This window comes from Gopherus flavomarginatus, chromosome 1, assembly GCF_025201925.1.
Source record: "Gopherus flavomarginatus isolate rGopFla2 chromosome 1, rGopFla2.mat.asm, whole genome shotgun sequence".
Classification (NCBI taxonomy): Eukaryota; Metazoa; Chordata; order Testudines; family Testudinidae; genus Gopherus; species Gopherus flavomarginatus.
This window is the reverse complement of record NC_066617.1, coordinates 366,335,890-366,354,850: the sequence shown is the minus strand read 5'-3', so window position 1 is coordinate 366,354,850 and position 18,961 is coordinate 366,335,890. Positions and strand designations below refer to the sequence as shown.

Below are 18,961 nucleotides of genomic sequence, written 5' to 3'. Positions count from 1 at the left end.
ATCCTAATTTCTCCTCTGCCCTTCCCCTTTCTTCTGGTATTGGGAGAGGGTCAACCAAAAAGACCCACTGAGTTCCAGTAAGGGACCATCTCAGTTCAGTGTTGAAGGCACTCGGCCACATTTATTGTCACCAAAGCACGGTCCTAGCTCTCCCTAGTAGCTAAAGGGCCACTAACATAGATTTGTGCGAAAATGGACCAGCTCAGTCAATGCCCTGGGATGCTGCCCCCTCAGCTGGACAAAGGTGCCCCTCCTATGGCTTCTCCTTTTATACATTAACACAGACAAGTTACGTATTGCACTCCAGATGTGGCTGGTTGCCAGCCTAATCCTGGTACCTGCTAGTTCCACTAAAACATCCCCATCCACTATCCTGTTATCCCATCCTTATCTTACTCAGGATCGGCGTGTCCCTGTACCATCTCCTAGGAATGTGTTCACACTGATATTTGAGAACTCTGGGTGTCCTGTACCATCATCTCCAGTCAGGAAGGTGCTTACTTGGTGTCAGCCAGTACCTGGTGCATTGCTATATTGCCCAGGCCAGGCCTACTCTGGCTCACAGCCTTTGGTTCACACTGTTAGCTAGGCCTAAGACTGAATTTCGAGGGGCTGGGGCTGGTGAAATCCACAGTCTTCCCATCAGCCCTAGAGATGCCTGAAAAAGTAACAGAGTCTGGAACTATATTAAGTATTTTGCAGAGCCTTCAACTCTACTACAAACCCCAAACGAAGTTATAGCCAATGGGGCCTTTGGAGAGCAACTCCATTACTGGTGCTACAGCAAGATGGCTGGGACAAAGAGAGGAAGTGTGTAAAAAATCAGTCTGAGGTTTGGAAAAGGACACAAATGTGGGCTTTTACAGTGGGAAGGCGGTGTTCTCTCCTTGAGAATCAGGCATTTATATGGACTTACATTCAAAAGGGGATCCTGCCTTAAAAAAGAAAACATGAAGCACTGAGAGTGTGGCTGTATCCCCCCAAATGTATCAAAGCTCAGATATATTCTGGTGTAACCCTTCTGCCAGGCAAAGCCAGCAGCAACCAGGGCCCGGTTCAGTATCTAGGGGTTCCCTTTCTATTGATACAACAAAGAACTGGGTTGAGACCCCACCCAGTAACCTGGGAAAATTATACACACCCTCGGGCGCCTCCAAGAGGCAATCCTGCCCCACTCACAAGCACAGAGTCTGAGTGTGGGAAAGAAACTTTTAATAAAAGGAGGGAAGTAACTTGGTGTTAATTTGGGAAAACACTGCAAACAGGGTTCATAAACATAAACCATGAGCAACAGACCCGCCCCCAAGTAAGCTTGGCAGTGTCCTTTTCCCCTCAGGTTCTTAAGTCCAGCAACCCAAAAGTCCCTAGCGCATGCCCGACCCTTCTCTGCTCCCCACTCACAGTTGCTGTTCTTGGTCAGTGCAGACCCAGGGTTCAGAGGTGCATCTGCAGAGTTCACCTGCCACCCTGGGTGGAGGGGGGATAGAGGCACCTTACTGGCTCTGCTGCTCGGGCACTTGCTCACTGATCCTCTCTTCCAGCTGCCCTGCTGGCCACTCGCTGTGCCTCTCTGCCTCCTGGCTGCTTGCTCTGCTCACTGCCTCACCAGCCACTCGGTCAGAAGTTGACTGTCGGTCACCTTGTGCTGCCATTAGCCTCTCTGGTGTAACCTCTACACTTCAGTATCTTAGCAATTTTCAGCTCTTTGCAGGCTGGTTAGAGATAGGTCAAACAAGTCTAGGGACTCATAGGAAGTTGCTATGCACCTCCTAGTTAGAACAGAACAGAACAGAACAGCCAGCCAGCCAGCCAGCCAGCCAGCCAGCCAGCCTGCCTGCCTGCCTGCCTGCCTGCCCGCCCTTTACTTTCAGAGGGTTCTGCATTCGAGCCCCTGGCTCAATGATGTTCTTTCAACTGAGGGTGACTCCCTCATTTGGGACAAGTTAAGCACAGTCCTGCTTCCCTGTATTACAATAATATAACCAATACTGGTAACAGCATTTCACTACCCCTGCATTCAGTTTTAATTTTTTTTATTAAAGCTAATGTTAAAAAATTATATAATTCACAGGTTAAGAAAAGAATGTCTGTACATCCAGGTATAGTGCTTAGATTATCCATAAATACCAAGTTTGTTTTTCAAGTCGTAAGATACATATAGTGCATAATCAGCAATAACTCAAATGTAGGTGAATAAATTTAAAAATACAGCTTAGATATTCGCATCCAAGTATCCGGATACATCGCTCATGAAAAGTTATACAAAGAGTTGGTTGTAGAAAGCAAATATAGCAATGAGTGTCCCTCAGTCATTGAGAATTTAGGGTAGGTTGTCCATTTAGAAAATACAATCCATGGGAATGTATTTCAGTTACTTTCCCCACTGATCTGTAACCCGACCCCAGACAAAGTTGATAATTTTGAGCAACAGCATTCGGTCTGCTGGATATCTAAGCAGAGCAGGTGTGTTTATGTAAATAGAGTTTGCTCCAGAAGTCTCTCCCCCTCCCAGCTAGCTGTCAAGGAAGAATTCAGCAGATCCTGTTTACACGGGCAATGTCAGACTACCGTGGAAGAGCCATTTCAAATGAAGAAGCATCACCCTGCCCATTGTTCTTAAAATAAATATAAAACGTGTTCAGATTCATTTTCCACCCACCTCCTTCTGTACACACATCACACCCCTACGTTTCGTACCCATTCACTCTGTGCTGACATCCATCCTATCACCCCAGGCACAGCTCAGCAGTTGCCTACACCAAGCTAACCCCTAAGCTACACCATGCTAGGGAAAGCACCACCACACACCCTCTCCTTTAAGGGCAAAGGGCAGGGGAGGAATGGCATTTCCATGTGTGCAATGGAAGTCCCATCCTTTGCAGTAAACACCCCAAGCCTGTTGCTTCCCACTCCTGGCCCTACCTCTGCTTCCCTGAGCAAAACACTGCCATCTTCTAGTCCTCATGTCAATGGTTCTCTCCCACGGTCCAGTCTCAAAATTCCAATGCCTTGCTCTCTTTCCCTGGCCAGAAAATCAAACCCCAAAGACCCAACTCCACTACGTATCCTCTAAACAAGGGATTAGCTCAGCAGGTGAACAGGAGAGACAAGCAGGGAAGTTATGCAGGATGTAGCTGTCAATCCAGTGCATGGAGGTAAAGGGACTTCATCAGTTGTGTGCTGGTCTGTTTGCTGTTTGTCTCCATGTGGCTGGGCTTTGGGTCCCTGACCAGGCCAGGTGTCCGAAGTCTGTCTGTGTCTCTGAGAGTGCCATGTGGCTCTTCCGATCATTGGGCCTACGATCAGGCCTGGTGTTTGACATCTGAGTCATCGATCACCCTGTTAGCCATGAGGCAGAACTAAGCAGCGAGGTGCAGAGTGTATAAGGTAGTTAGTTGCCAAGCAAAAACTTGACCAGACACTTGGGTGAGGTACTGAAATATTGAGCTATGTCGTTATTTTAGCCCCATTCCCTAGGATATGATCAACAGACCTGCCTGGCAGCTGGTTTCAGTGTACTGTGCTGTGTAATGGCACTTACAAGTAACCACAGCAGCACTATGGATCATATTTCTACCCCCCCAAGTCTTTTAGGGAAATGTGATCACCATGTAGTGAAAGCAGGATTTCCCCACAACTACTCCCCACCCCTCCAGCTGAGAACTGTATTTCAGGGTCAAACCCGCCTCTGTTGTGGCTGGGCTGCAGTCCCTGAGAAAGCAATTCATGCCTGGGAAATCCCAGTCACTGAATGTGGAACAATGGATCACAGTGAAACAATGGGGAGGATGTTTGGTTTGATGTGTTCTTTCCCCCCACATCTCCACTGACGTTCCTGATGGATTCTCCTGCAGCTGCACCGTGGAAGTTGGAACAATGCTGAGGCCTCTGCTGATCCCCTTGACATACTTCTGTCTTCAAACCTGGCTGGGAATCCCTCAGGTAAACTCTTGAGCTTTGCCAGTGAAACACTCTGTGTTTTCTCGTGTTTCTGCTCTAGCCTATGCAGGCAACCATACTGCCTTAGACCCATAGATGTGTAGGACTGGAAGGGACCTCAAGAGGTCATCCAGTGCAGCCTTATGTGCTGAGTCTGGACCAAGTGCACTGAGACCACCTCGGACAGGTGTTTGCCTAATCAGGGCCCCATGCCACCATCCTCAGTGGCTAGTAGGGGAACCCAGGCCCTCCCACGAAACTGGGTTCCCGTCCAGGGGTCTTCTGACCAGCAGCCAAGGTCTGTTCCGTCAGACTCCTTGCTGCTGCCTCCATGGATATCTTCCTACCACAGCCTTTTTCCAGCCAGCACAGCCTCTCCTGGATCACCCTTCTTGCAGGGCCAGGTTCACAGGGCTCCCCCATGGAATCACCCAACACAATCCCAAACCAAAAGAACAAAATTCAACCAATTTCTGCCCGGCTCAGGCTTCCTCCTCACCCTGCAGAAGCCTCCCTGTTCCCCTCAGGTCTCTCCACTCTTTACTGCCAGGAGAAGTACTACTGAGGTCTTCCCCCCTTCCTGCAGCCCCTCAAACTCCAGTCCAAATGCCCCCTAGGCTTTACCAACACTGTCTCTGGCTTCCTCCTGACCTGAGGCAACTCATCTCTGGCCGCAGGCTTCACTGCCCCCAGCCTCCTAGGCCTCCTCCTGGCTCTGGGCCCTCCAGTGCTGGCTCCAGGCCTCTCTCTGCCTTTAGCCCAAGAGGGGACATCCTCAGCTGGGTTTGATCACCACCTATGCGTAACACCTTCCAGGTGCCACCTCGCAGCCTAAAGGGGCTCAGACACCGGTTAAACCCTGGTAAACCAGTGTGGGGTTTATACAACCCATCACAATGGTGTTGCCGTCCTCCATGCATGTTTGGGAGTTGGATGGAACCTTCCCATGGGCACCGCCAGCCCTGGAGCATGTAGTGCATGGCTGGCATATGGAGATGGCAACCCACTGACTCCCACTGAGATAAATGGGGGTGGTTTCTAAATATTCCTGGGGGAGTGGATTGGGATCTCAGTCCCTCCTAGCTCCCTCCCTTCTATGTCCCTTGTTCCCCCTGCTTTGTCTTCCCTATTAATGTATCCCGTCCTGCCTTTCTGCCTAACCTCCCCCTCCCCACCTGCACACAATATATCTGTGACACTAACATAGACCCCAGTAAATTAAAAACACCTCTGTCCCGGGTACGTGGCTCGCTGGTCTCTGAGTGCAGCCTTTCGGGTGTCAGTCCTTGTGCTTTTACCCTCCTCGGCAGGAATCCTGTGATTCTCCCATTCTCAATTGGGGCCCTGGGCTGCGGTACCTGTGTGTCCATCGTGCTTACCCAGCAGCTCCGGCTGAGTTCAGGGCCCTGCAGTTCATCCCTTTGGGAGTCAGTGCCTAGTAGTGTATCAGCTGACACCAACGTGTTGTTCATTTTCCTGTAGGAACAAATCATTTAGAGAAACCAGATTTTAAAACAACCCACAGTCCACACTCACATCAGTCTTACCTAAAGAGCTACCATCCCCTGGGGCTAATGTAGGCAGGCTCTCTGCACCCCAGCAGGACCTTTCTCTTAGCCTGGCTCCCCTGAACACTCCCTCTCCCCTCTTAACCAAGTGTTCCTCATTAAACCTAACACAGATCTTTGGATCACCTGCATTCCCAGAACTCTTGTATCCACCCCTGCTTCTTTTTCTCAGGAACCAGGGCAACAGACAGTATTAATCAATTATTACAGGGCAGCTACAAATCCATCACACCCACCCTGCTCCTCCCTCCCAAAAATCGAGGCTCCAGTGTGACATTTGCCAAACAACACACTGAGGATTCTGCTTGTGTGTTCCCTCCCTTTCTCCCACCTCTGTCTTGTCGCTTTAGAGGTACGTCTCTAGGGGTAGAGGCCATCTCCTAGTGTGTTTGTACAGAGCCAAGCACAACAGGGCCCTGATCCTGGGTGTGACTTCTAGGTGCTATTGTAACACAAATGCTAATGTGACCGAATGTTTCCTTTATTCTCCCAGGCAAAATGTCAGGAGGAGCTGAGCATGATGGATGACGCTTTTGATGACCAGTATATAGGATGTGCTGAAAAAATGGATGGAATTGCACCTGAACTGCTAAAGAAAGAAAAGTCCATGTTCTCACTGTTTAGCAGGGTGTGGGAAAGCTCAGAAAAAAAATGGGAACTTGTAAAGAAAAAGATTTCTCTGCCCAGAGGCTTTAAAGATGAGCATGGAAGAGCCATAATAGCCTATACTGATAATGACTTTCACAGTGAGTTGAATGCGGCAGTGAGAGAGGCTGGGACATCTCGAGCTCATTACATGGCCAGTTTCCAGTTCAAAGCCTTTCATTATTACTTGACAAGAGCTTTACAGCTCTTACGAGGGAGGTGTGACGTGATGTACAAAATGACGGTGTACCGGGGGAGTTCTGTCAGTTTTCAGCACACGAGATCAGGTCACATCAGGTTTGGACAGTTTGCCTCTTCGTCTTTTGAGATAGGAGTAGCTAAGCGTTTTGGCACAGCCACATTGTTCACCATCCACACGTGCATTGGTGCTGAGATCAGGGCCTTCTCACACTATGAGGAGGAGGAAGAAGTGTTAATCCCAGTCCATGAGATATTCAATGTGGCCCGAGGACAAGAGAGTAACCACTTTGTCCTCCGGAGCACAAACCGGACCTGCAGCCATTTTAACTGCGCGTACCTGGGTGGTGAGTACTGGACTGAACACAAGAAATATTTGTGTGGGGCTATTTGCTGTGGAGAATTTGAAAACCTCACTTCAGGGAGAGCTGAGGAGAGGGACCCTGACTTGCCACCAGGGCTAGGGGAGAGAGGCTGCCATGACTCTTGCTGCTAGAGAGGCCTCGAGCTGGGGTGGGTGGACACTGGGTCCAAATCGCTCACTGAGGAAGAAGGTGCCTAGACATCATCGCAATGGGATCACTAGAAAAACAGGTGAAAGCCCCAAACCGCTGTGAGTCTTCAATACACACACACCCCATACAGAGTCCACAAGAGCCCTGGCAGAGCAGCTGTGGCTCCTCAGACACAGCACAGCAAATCCATAGGATGTGTGTGACACTCCCCTGGTGCTATTTGGACCAGTGATCTGCTAGGTCACTCCAGTCCTTGACTCTGGGAGCCAGCCTTACCCTGCTCTGCTGTGAGAACCCCACTCCTGGGCTGTTTACGCAGAGCCTCTGCCATGTAAACTGCTGCTTGGATTGTGCAACCGAATGACACTAGCCAGTATCTCCGGTCCCAGACACAACCCTAGGAACTTCCATCTTGCAGTGTCCAGTTATGCCTGCTGGATGCTGCAAGCTTATATGAGCCTGTCAATTTAACAAAAAATTGATATGCAGCGGGCTTGTCATCCCAAGGGGAGTCCCTGACATATTTCAACCCAAACACACTGCTTCAGGTAGAATAAACAGATAGATTTATTAACTACAAAGATAAATTTTAAGTGATTATAACTCAAAGTATAAGAAGTCGGATTTAGTCAAACGAAATAAAAAGAAAACACATTCTAAGCTGATCCTAACACTTTCAATGTCCTTACAAACTTAGATGCTTCTCACCACAGGCTGGCTGGCTGCCCTTCAACCAGGCTCTCCCCCTTGATCAGTGCTTCAGTCGCTTGGTGGTGGTGTCTGTCGATGGAAGTGGAAGAGAGAGGAAGAGCGTGGCAAATGTCTCTCTCTTTTATCATGTTCTTTCTCCCTTCTTGGCTTTTCCCCCCACCCGCCCCCAGTTAGGTGAGCATCACATCATCACAGTCCCAAACTGACCAAAGAAAGGGGGGGTGACTCACTCGAGAGTCCAACAGATTCTTTGTTGCTGCCTCGGCCAGTGTCCTTCCTTCCTGTGAGGCTGGGCTGGGTTTGTCCCATACATGCCCTGATGAGGTGTGAACTGCCCCTCTGCTCTTCGAGAGGCTTTCCCTGGGCTTGCTTTAAGCCATGAGGACACATTTTCAGCCTCATAACTATATACATGAAATTATAACCTGTAACATTACCATAACTTTACTTTAACAACAATTACTATAACATCACTATGACAACAATGCTCAGTACATCATGAGCCTTCCAAAGACACCCAACATGACAAACTTTGCATTGGATACCACACAGTCATTTTACAAGGATGAACATGGGGGCGCTGGGTGTTCCCCTGAGATACAAAGCGTCACAATGTGGAAAAGGGAGCAGTTGGGTGGCCTAGAGTGCAGATGGCACAATATTTGGGGCAGTCAGAACTAGGAACGATGGTGAGGAACTTCAGAGAGATCTAATCAAGTCTGGAGAATGGGCAACACAACATCAGGTGAAATTCACTGACACACATTCAAGGTAACCCACATTGTGAGAAATAGTGTCACTGGATTCTTAATGAGCTGTATCAACTCAGAAAGAGACGGGGCCATCATTGTGGAGAGTCGATGCAAATCTCAATGAAAATCTCTGGTCAATGTGCTGCTAGGTCTATTAAGCAAACCAAATATGAGCAAACATAAGGAACGATGTGATGGAGAATAATGTGAAGATATTATAACCCTATTATATGGATCAATGGGGCACCCTTCTCTGGGATACTAGGTTCAGTTCTGATCACCCTGGCTCTAAATAAATAAATAAAATAATAATTGGAGATATACCTATCGCTGAGAACTTGAAGGGACCTTGAAAGGTCATTGAGTCCAGCCCTCTGCCTTCACTAGCAGGACCAAGTACTGATTTTTGCCCCAGATCCCTAGGTGGCCCCCTCAAAGATTGAACTCCCAGCTCTGGGCTTAGTAAGCCAATGCTCAAACCACAAAGCTATCCCTCCCCCCTATTTTTTTTTCTAAAAGTGTTGAAAATGATGAGAGGTCTGGAGAGATTTATAAAGGTGAGCCTGGGATGGTTTAATTATCGGAAGAGATACATAAAAAGAAACATGATGGAGATATACAAAATAATAAATGAGACAGTGGCAAATAAGAGAGTGCCATTTTCCTTTTCTCATAAAACAAGAATAAACTGAAGGCAACATATTTTAACTAGTAAAAGGGAATGCCCTGTTATATAATGCAGGGTTAACTTGTGGAACTCGTTGCCACAAGGTTTCCATAAGGCCAAGAGCTCACTAGAATTCAATAAAAAATTAGCTATTTATACAGAAAGTGAGACTCTCCACAGTTATGTTACATAGAATAAAATAATTGTTTTTAAAAGGACTATAATCCCTTAGGTCTGAGGACAGAAGGCTGTCACTAACTGCCAGGGTTGCGGAAGAAACTTCCCCTGTATGTCGGTAATTCCAGAATTGTTCACTAGGGGATTTCTTGCAGCTTCCCCTGAGGCAGCTGAACCTCACCTCAATCAGGGACAGGATTCCAGGCTAGATGCAGCCCATTGGTGGAATCCAGTTCGACAGTTCCTATGTTTCTTTGCAAACAGCAGAGTGAAGTTGAAAATTCTACCTGGGCAAATCCCATTTCATTGACCATCTCTGTTTGTACCGTAGGAGAGAAGAACCAAATATGCGTTTACAACTCTGGTAAGACAGAATCTTTTCCTTTTCATTGTTTTGAAAATGATTTGCCCTCTGTATTGAAGTTCAGAGCCAAGAGCAATCCCACCAGGCAAATATGTCATATGAAACCAGTTGATAAATAAGTGGGTTTAACTGTAGATTCTGTCTATTTATCCAATTTCTCATATGTCTCTCATGACTAGTATCTGAGCACCTTCAGGTCTCAATGAATTCGAAGTGTAGTTGATTTCAGAAAAGAAAATGTAAGGGGAATTACTCCTTAGAGCACTAAAGAGTCATCTTCAGTGTTCTGAACTATAAGCTGAAGACACATCCATGACCCTACAACACAAGTGTCTCCATCTGTTTCCTCTCATAACTAGACCCATTCTATCCCCAATGGAACTACAACCTCTCAAAGGACTAAACAGGACTATTTTACTGGAGCAGATCGGAGAAATCTCAATGAAACATTTTCTCATTGGAATTTGACAATAGGACTGCCTAGGAATCATGGACCCCAGGACTTCCAGTGCCCCCAGCCCTGGGACAACCTGCTTGGTGGACTGCCCCAGAGACAACGCTCCATTCCCTTGTGTGGAGAATTTCAAAATTTGGGGTTTTCATTTCAAATCAGAGCAGAACAAAATTTGAAATATCAAAATCCTCCACAAAATGGAATGACCCTTCTCTGCCCAGCTCTACATTTTCCCTAAAGCCAATAAAAAATCCAAGAGAAATGGTATTACTGGTGTCTGCAGCCAGTTTCCACAGACTCATGTCTTTATTACTCACAACTGGAATACACTTATGCGGCAGATAAGAAACTCTTACCAGAGCCTCTGGGACTGGCTCGGGTAAAACGTGCTCACTAATGATTGATACCAAAGGAACAAGCAGGCTGAGGAGGGAGGAAGCAGCTGAAATATATCTACAGTGAGGTAAATGCCCCAGGTAAATCCCAGGCTGGGTTGTCCTGCTGAGGGGAAATGTATTAATATTTTCTGTCTGGCATTGATGGCGGGTGAGCAGGGTACATGTGTCCAGCTTTAAGGATCTATCAGTGTGAAATAATTTCCTATTAATTCTTTGGTCTGCTTTTTCCTATTAACAGCTACCACAGGCGGCCTGGCCTTCCCCGATGAGCTGAGCCCTCCACTGTTTGGAGGATCCATCATCTTGATCCACGCTGCTGCTCTGAAGCTGTTTGCTGGTTTCTAAATTGTCCTATTCGTGTTACTCACTTTTTCTCTCTAACACAAATCAGTCTGATGGGACTTGCCAGATCCAAAGTTCTCCTGCTATTCTGCCAGCATTCCAAAGGGAAACCAGGAACATGGAAAAGCAGCAAAGAATCCTGTGGCACCTTATAGACTAACAGACGTTTTGGAGCATGAGCTTTCGTGGGTGAATACCCACTTCTTCAGATGCATCTGAAGAAGTGGGTATTCACCCACGAAAGCTCATGCTCCAAAACGTCTGTTAGTCTATAAGGTGCCACAGGATTCTTTGCTGCTTTTACAGATCCAGACTAACACGGCTACCCCTCTGATACAGGAACATGGAGGGAGTGTTGCTGGTACCTGCTTGGGCAAGCTTTGATTATACGTTACCAATGAGTAGATCAAAACTTGAAGCTCATAGTTCTATTCCAGGTGTGATTTGTCTTACAATGGTAGAGCTTTAAATTGGTGCATGTTAGATAAATAATTACTTGTATTCCTGTCATGCTAGCACATTCATATCAACTTTTGATAACTTCAGTAAAAGACTTTTGAGAAATGAACTAAGTCGAAGTATTTTCATTAATATACCTGATTGATTAAATCTGTGTCTCAGACAGGTGAATCTGTAACAGCGCAGTTTGTGGGGTCCCATGTCTATATCTCTCAGTCACTTTCATATCAAATTTGCTCAGAAGATGATATTTCTAAACTACTACTAAACTACTCAAGATAGTTAAGACCAAAGCAGATTGTGAAGAACTTCAAAAAGAACTCACAAAACTAAGTGATTGGGCAACAAAATGGCAAATGAAATTTAATGTGGATAAATGTAAAGTAATGCACATTGGAAAAAATAACCCCTACTATACATACAATATGATGGGGGCTAATTTAACTACAATGAGTCAGGAAAAAGATCTTGGTGTCATCGTGGATAGTTCTCTGAAGATGTCCACGCAGTGTGCAGAGGCAGTCAAAAAAGCAAACAGGATGTTAGGAATCATTAAAAAGGGGATAGAGAATAAGACTGAGAATATATTATTGCCCTTATATAAATCCAAGGTATGCCCACAGCTTGAATACTGTGTACAGATGTGGTCTCCTCACCTCCAAAAAGATATTCTAGCACTAGAAAAGTTTCAGAAAAGGGCAACAAAAATGATTAGGGGTTTGGAGAGGGTCCCATATGAGGAAAGATTAAAGAGGCTAGGCCTCTTCAGCTTGGAAAAGAGGAGACTAAGAGGGGATATGATAGAGGTATATAAAATCATGAGTGATGTGGAGAAAGTGGATAAGGAAAAGTTATTTACTTATTCCCATAATACAAGAACTAGGGATCACCAAATGAAATTAATAGGTAGCAGGTTTAAAACAAATAAAAGGAAGTTCTTCTTCACACAGTGCACAGTCAACTTGTGGAACTCCTTACCTGAGGAGGTTGTGAAGGCTGGGACTATAACAATGTTCAAAAGGGAACTGGATAAATTCATGGTGGCTAAGTCCATAAATGGTTATTAGCCAGAAAGGGTAAAGAATGGTGTCCCTAGCCTCTGTTCATCAGAGGATGGAGATGGATGGCAGGAGAGAGATCACTTGATCATTGCCTGTTAGCTTCACTCCCTCCGGGGCACCTGGCATTAGCCACTGTCGGTAGACAGATACTGGGCTAGATGGACCTTTGGTCTGACCTGGTACAGCCGTTCTTATGTTCATATGTTCTAACTGGTGAAATCAAAGATCCAATTTTATATGCCCACTGACTGTACTGGAATTGCATAGGGCTAATCAGTAAAAGCATGGAGGTAGGCCTGACTGCTACCATAGCAACTGACATATTCCAGCAAGGGGCAGGGTATGGATATTCTGAATAGCCATCAGGAGTTTACCAGAACTGGACACCATATCAATAATGGTCTTGCCAATGCCTTATACAGAGGTAGTACCACATCCCTGTTCCTATTCTATATTCCAGTCCCTTATCTTGTAAGTGTGAGCTACAATCTTCGCTCTGTGTTGTTTTAGATGTATACTGATCAAAGTGATCTAGGTATCTGTTACTTAAATTAGCCCTCTTTACCAAATATGTAGATCACTTTGGTCAGTATAACTGACCGGTCCCTATCTATCATTATTTACCACTCCACCAATTTTTGTATAATATGCAAATTTTTACCAGCAATGATTTTATATTTTGTTCCAGCTCCTTGATAAACATATTGAAAGCTACTTTTCCAAGAAGAGATCCCTACAGGACCCAGTACAAACCCCCAATGGATGATGATTCCTGGTTTACAATTACTTTTTGTGATAGATCAGTTAATCAGTTTTGATGCCACTAAATATGGGCTACACCAGTTTTATATAGTGCTGATTTTTTATCAGGATATTGTGTGGGACTATGTCACAGGTCGTACAGAAACCTAACTGTATTGTGCCAAGCCAGTTCTGCTGCTGTTGAGTCACACAACAAGGATAACAACCCTTTAGTACTCCTGCCCCAATAACAACGTGACTTGTGGTCCAACACCAGCCAAAAGTGCTCCTTCAGCAAAGCAGTCCCATCATGCTGAGCACCTAGGCAACATGGAAACAAGGTCGTCTCTTGAAGTCCTCTTCCCCAGCTCACCACTAGATATCAGGGGAGAGCTCATTCAGCCTCTGCTTACAAAAACACACTCAGCCCCCTGCCTGTGGTGGGAACTCAGATCCAACTCCAGCTCTAGCCCCATCACGTCCAGGTGCGGGGAGAAGAAATAGAGGGACACGCACACAAACGCACAGAGCCAGACAAGACACTCCCCATCCCCATCATATGGGGAGAACAGCCTCTCTCTTTAAAACACAAGAGAGGGGAGAGGAAACACACAGCAGAGCAGGGAGATGAACCCTGAAGAGGAGGACAGAGATGGGAGGACACATGGCCAGATGGGGGGGGAACAGAGACAGTCTATAAATTACAGACCCTTCTGCTATTTTGTACTTTTTGTCTATCCTGTCCAGAGGTCAGAGCTGCAAGGAAAGAGATGCAATCAGCACGTCCTGCAGTAACTTTAGCACTGCCATCAGGAATATGGCAGTCCCTCTGCCCCAGCCCACGCTGGGCACTGTGTGGCTGTGGGGAAGGAGACTGCACAAGCCACTTACTCTGCTGGTTTGTGCCCAGCCACTACTAAGTGGGGACGTGCTGCTGAGCTTGGGCTCCGCTGAGTCTGCCCGGGTCCCAGGCCCCATCGTGCAGTGGCTGGAGCGGCTCCCTGCCATGTCCCTGCTGCCCTCGGTTTGCCCCAGACCACTGCCCCAGGGGAGGGGTCTCCCACTCTTCATTCTGGCCCATCCAGGGGATTTCATGGTGCTGCAGGGAGGAATCCCAGGGGATGGGGGAGATCCTAGCCCTGGGGGCACCCTGAGGACAGACCCATTGACAACTCCTCTGGGGCCAGCTGCTCCAGAATGGAGGAGGGGCTGGGAGCCCATCCCAGAAAGTTGTGCGCTCACATTGGAAAGCCTGGTGTCTGAGCAGCTCCCAGTTCCCCTTTCGGCAGGGAGAGCAGCTGCGAGATCCCTTCCATATGGAAGGGGTGTTCACAGGTCACCATACCCCGAAGGGCAGATCATCATCAACAGGAGTCCTGACCCAAAGTCCCTCTGCTTGGTCTGCAGTGGGTTTCAAGGGCCTGGGCTCTTAGCTACCAACTGGTGGTGCCTCCACCTGACTGTTTCAGGGACTCAGGAACCTACCGTACCTCCTGATGTGGCCTGAACTATCCCTGACCTGGTACTTACCCCTATGACTAGCCTGATACCTCGTCCATACACCCTTCTGATGCCTCTGTAATGGCTGACCCAACAATCAATGTTCACTTTATTTACAAGGGAAATATTGGCTCTGTAATGCGGCGGAACACGTACCCTGATGAGGGGTGAAGGCCTGAAGGTGCTTGACGGTGTCACGGTCAGGAAGGTGAAAATCTGCCCAGGAGCTGAATTCTCTGTGGCAGCAATAGGCATTACTCACCATGGAAAAATTCCCCATGGCGGAAGGGCCCTCCTAGGTGTATCTAAATCCAGTTGCTCTCTTCCAGAGTAGATCAGCAAAGCCCTGTCAGGGTAAAATGGGAAACACCTCAGGCAGGAGGAGACAGGAGATCGCTGGCACTTCACTGAGATAGGGATAGACAGTCAGGAGATCGCCCGCACTCCCCTCAGGAAGGGGAGACAGTCAGGGGACACTTTGGATAGATCTTGTAATCTGTTAGCAGACTCGGGTACACCTGATTCCATGTGGAAGCAGAGGTTGTGTTATTTCATTACACGAGAACACACTTTCTGTTAAAAGGATGTATGATATTGATAGTTCACAGCTGGTGCCTACAAACAATCTTAGAACTTTTCACAGCAGAAAAGCCACTACAACCCTGATTTGCTGCCTGAAAAGGGAAATTGAGGCACACTACCACATTGCTTCATAGCTAAATGCCCAAATACCTGCACTATGGAGAACATTCATATCTACATTGGCTTGATGTTAATTGGGTTCCAACCGTTTGCCAGAGTTGAATGGATAAATTAGCTATTTTCATAGAATCATATGACTGGAAGGGACCTCAAGAGGTCATCTAGTCCAGTCTCCTGCACTCATGGCAGGACCAAGTATTATCTAGACCATCCCTGACAGGTGTTAGTCTAACCTGCTCTTAAAAATCTCCAATTATGGAGATTTCACAACCTCCCTTAGCAATTTATTCCAGTGCTTAACCACCCCGACAGCTAGGAAGTTTTTCGTAATGTCCAACCTAAACCCATTTTCACAAGACAAAGACTGTTTGCCAGAACCTGGGAATGGGCTACAGGGGATGGATCACTTGATGATTCCCTGTTCTGTTCACTCCCTCTGGGGCACTTGGCATTGGCCACTGTCAGAAGATGGGATACTGGGCTAGATGGACCTTTGGTCTGACCCAGTCTGGCCATTCTTATGACAGCCATTGCAGCCACTAGGCTAGACTACCAGAAACCAGTGCCTGACACAGACAAAGACTCAAAGAACCACAGTAACTGTAAATAAGCAACCGTTCTTTTCTTCTTCTAAAACATTTCAAAGATCCAATATTCCCTCTCTGTCCTAACAGCTAAATCTCTCTTCTGTGCTATGATCATCTGTTTAGATTATTTCTCATTAAGGCAAAAGATCATTGCATTTCAGCAGCACCTTTTCCAGGACAGTTGCCCTAACACTTGCTCTGCTGGCTGAATGTCAGTCTACAGGCACACCTGTGTGACAGGAATCTGAGACTCAGGGAGGCGGCAGTGAATGAAGATGCTGTTGCAGGGACACTTCACAGAATTTGTTGCATCATTTCTCTTTGCAAAGCTAAGTGTGAACAGACAGCAAGACTGGTTCTGACAGAACTAGCTTGCAGAACTGGGCCACCTCTATGCTAAGGGTGAAATGTTTGCTCTAGGGGAAGAAGAAAATGTCTAGAGTAACTAACAGAAGTAAGAGTAGAGGATCATTGGATGGTTTGAATCTCCTGGGAGATATTCGTCCAGTTGAGAACCTGGAAACTGCTTAAAAGTTTTCATATCTCTACATCTCAGCCACAAGATACAGAGCTTGTTTGTCACAATGCAAAGGAAGGGAACAGACAAAAAGTGTGTGATCTGCATTTCCTCTGCACCCTTGCATAACCAATTACATCTGAGCCCTAAGGTACAGGAAGTGTCTGTCCTGTGCACAGTTGGGCTGGTGAGATGTCTCTCCTAATAAATTCACACGGTATTTCTACACTTGGCTAGCCACAGATCTGTCCTACAAACCTAGTCAGCATCTCCTTTCTGAAGGTAGAGGGTTAGGCAGAGTTCAGCTGCCTGGTAGCTGTTAGACAATGAGCAGGCTGAACCAGAGGCAGATTGAGTAAACGGGCTTCTTTCTTGCAGTACTTGTTCCCCTCAACTCAGTTGTGGAGTAAGCCCTGAGTTAATCACATCACTCTCTTTTTATCTGAGTTAGCATGTAAATACCTACATTTACTACGACACCCCCAAAACCCTTACTGAGTAATAGGACCGCCCATACAATGAATAATTATAGCTATATACTGAATATAATTATCCCTGCCCCTGTTTAGTGTTTACAGCATTAAGCATATTCTATAGACAATTTTACCTTGAAGATACCTATTTTTTCCAGTAATTGCTGCCACAAATTCCCTTGATCAGCAGTTCTCAGGGAAGGGAAGAAGAGGTCATAACCCTGAGCTCGTTTATATAGCTGGGAAAAGGAAGGGAAGGGGGAGATAACACTTCTTTGCACAAAGCAGTGGCGTAGCCAGGTTCTAAAGCAGGAAGAGCAAACATAAAAAAGGTGCTCCCCTTCGCTTCTCCGGCCGTGCTGCCCCCCCATGGCTGTACAGGGAGGCTGGCAGAGGACAGGGGGTTTGAGGGGAGGTGAAGGGGAAGATGTGGAGGGAGGGAGACAGGGGGTTGACTTGAGGGGAGGTGGAAGGGAGGATGTAGGGAGAGTGGCAGAGGACGGGGGTATGAGGGGAGGTGAAGGAGAGGGAAAGGCAGGGGCATGGGGTACATGAGAGGGGTGCACGGAGTATGGAGCTTGAGGAGGGGATACCGGGATGGGAGTGGGCTGGGTTCCCCAGGGCTCTCTGTGCAGAGTGGGCTGGAGCTGCCCCTGGGACTGGGAGAGCCAGGGAGTCCGCTGCCTGCCCTTCCACTGCTTCTTTCCGGGGCCCAGCTGCTAGGCCCAGCCCAGCCAACAGCAGAGAGCAAACCCCACCATGGCGAATCTCCCAGCAGCCCCAATCACACGGCAAATTGGTAGCCGAGATTGCACACAGCTCAGCGGCCAGGAGCTGGGGGAGCTGTGAGATGCCGCCTGGCACAGTGGCACTACACTGTCCGGGACTGCTGGTGGAGCTTGGCAATGGGCGGGTCACACTGACAGGCCACGGCGGGAGGGGGGAAGCGCTCTCCCCTCCTCGAGGGAGTTTTATTCCGGTGAGCCAAAGGCGGCGCCGAGGCTCCTGCCGGGAGTGACTGGCCATGGGTCCGCCTGGTGTGGCTACCGCGAGGAGGCTGGGGAGACCCTCCCTGCCCCGGGACCCGGTCAGTGCAGGAAGCAGGGTGGGCACTGAGCTGTCCTCGAAGCAGGCTGTGCATGGAGCTTGCCATGAGCAGCGCAGAGCCGTGGTGTCCGCTCCTCCAGCATGCACGGGCTCTGCCACTGCCTCTGCTTAGCGGCCGTGTTGGTGGGGCTCTCCTGGGTCAGCAGGCTAGCTGCCTCTGCACTGCGGAGTGCTCCAAGGGACCCAGCTGCCAAACTGTCCACATCAAAGTTGTCTGCAGCGGGGGGGGAGTTATGGGCCGCCATGATGCACCCCCCCTCTCTCCTCCGGCCGTGCCGTCCCCTCCCCCTAGCTCCTCCAGGCATGTTGCCCTCTCTTGCCTGCAGAAGCCCACCGCTGCCCGATTGACCAAGCTTCAGAGCAGAGCGTGGGCCTCACTTGCTGGCGCCATGGTAACCCCTAACTAAGGTGCTGCTTTTAGAAAATGTGCTGAGGGGAAACGGCTGCTTCCCCTGCACCCCGCTAGCTAAGCTACTGGCACAAAGGGGCTCCTTTAAATAACCACTGTCCTTATGCAGCTGCAACACTTATCAATCCTTAACAGAATCCTCAAGCAGAAGGGAAGGGAGAGGGGTAACGCATTATCTATCAAGCACAGAAATGGTGCCTGCCCGTGCCTCTACTCCCTAATACCATGTCAGCACACCAGCGGTTTCCCAGGTCTCTACTTAACCCTTACATATCCCAGCTGTAGCAAGGGGTTTTCGTAATGTCATTGCTAGAGGAGCTGGAACCATGCGAGGATAATCCATCCCCATTCCATTCCCAGGGCACTGTGCTGAATTGTTTCATGAACTATTTTATTTTGTTCCCTGTATTTTCTAGTGCTCTTTTCCTCCATTGTTAAATGGCCCCAGGGATGTGGTTTCCACAACTTCCCTTAGGAACTTGGTTATAGACTGCTAGTTTCAAAAGGGCAAAAGGGATGATCGAAGGAATTGCAGTAGAGGCCTGGCTTTGACACTGAATCCAGGCAAAACAGAACAGCAGGTATGGGCCTCTGTAAAGAATGGAAACATGAAATGAAAACTTCCTAACTGTCCGGGTGGCTAAGCACAGGAATAAGTTGCCTAGAGAGCTTCTG

General features: G+C 47.8%; 2 protein-coding genes across 8 annotated transcripts in view; one reads left to right on the top strand and one right to left on the bottom strand.

The window, feature by feature from the left end:
- The window catches only part of LOC127045762 (ecto-ADP-ribosyltransferase 5-like), a 42,459-nt gene extending 25,369 nt beyond the window's left edge, over positions 1 to 17,090 (bottom strand). The window contains exons 1-3 of one of the 5 annotated variants that reach the window (XM_050942485.1): positions 16,905 to 17,090; positions 14,754 to 14,837; positions 5,319 to 5,415 (exon numbers count right to left, since the gene is read on the bottom strand). The gene's annotated coding sequence lies outside the window, so the exon portion shown is untranslated. The other 4 variants (XM_050942758.1, XM_050942665.1, XM_050942582.1 and 1 more) reach the window with 4 other exon arrangements.
- LOC127033113 (ecto-ADP-ribosyltransferase 5-like) overlaps positions 1 to 18,961 on the top strand; it is a 95,726-nt gene that overhangs the window by 5,844 nt on the left and 70,921 nt on the right. The window contains exons 2-5 of one of the 3 annotated variants that reach the window (XM_050920950.1): positions 3,855 to 3,942; positions 6,001 to 6,697; positions 9,504 to 9,536; positions 10,627 to 10,847. The exons of 1 other annotated variant lie outside the window; for it this stretch is intronic. In XM_050920950.1, the coding sequence (XP_050776907.1) occupies positions 3,877 to 3,942; positions 6,001 to 6,697; positions 9,504 to 9,536; positions 10,627 to 10,733 (903 nt within the window). In that variant the 5' untranslated portion in view covers positions 3,855 to 3,876 and the 3' untranslated portion in view covers positions 10,734 to 10,847. Of the gene's footprint in view, positions 1 to 3,854; positions 3,943 to 6,000; positions 6,698 to 9,436; positions 9,473 to 9,503; positions 9,537 to 10,626; positions 10,848 to 18,961 lie in introns of those variants that run through there. One more of the 3 variants, XM_050920999.1, reaches the window with a different exon arrangement.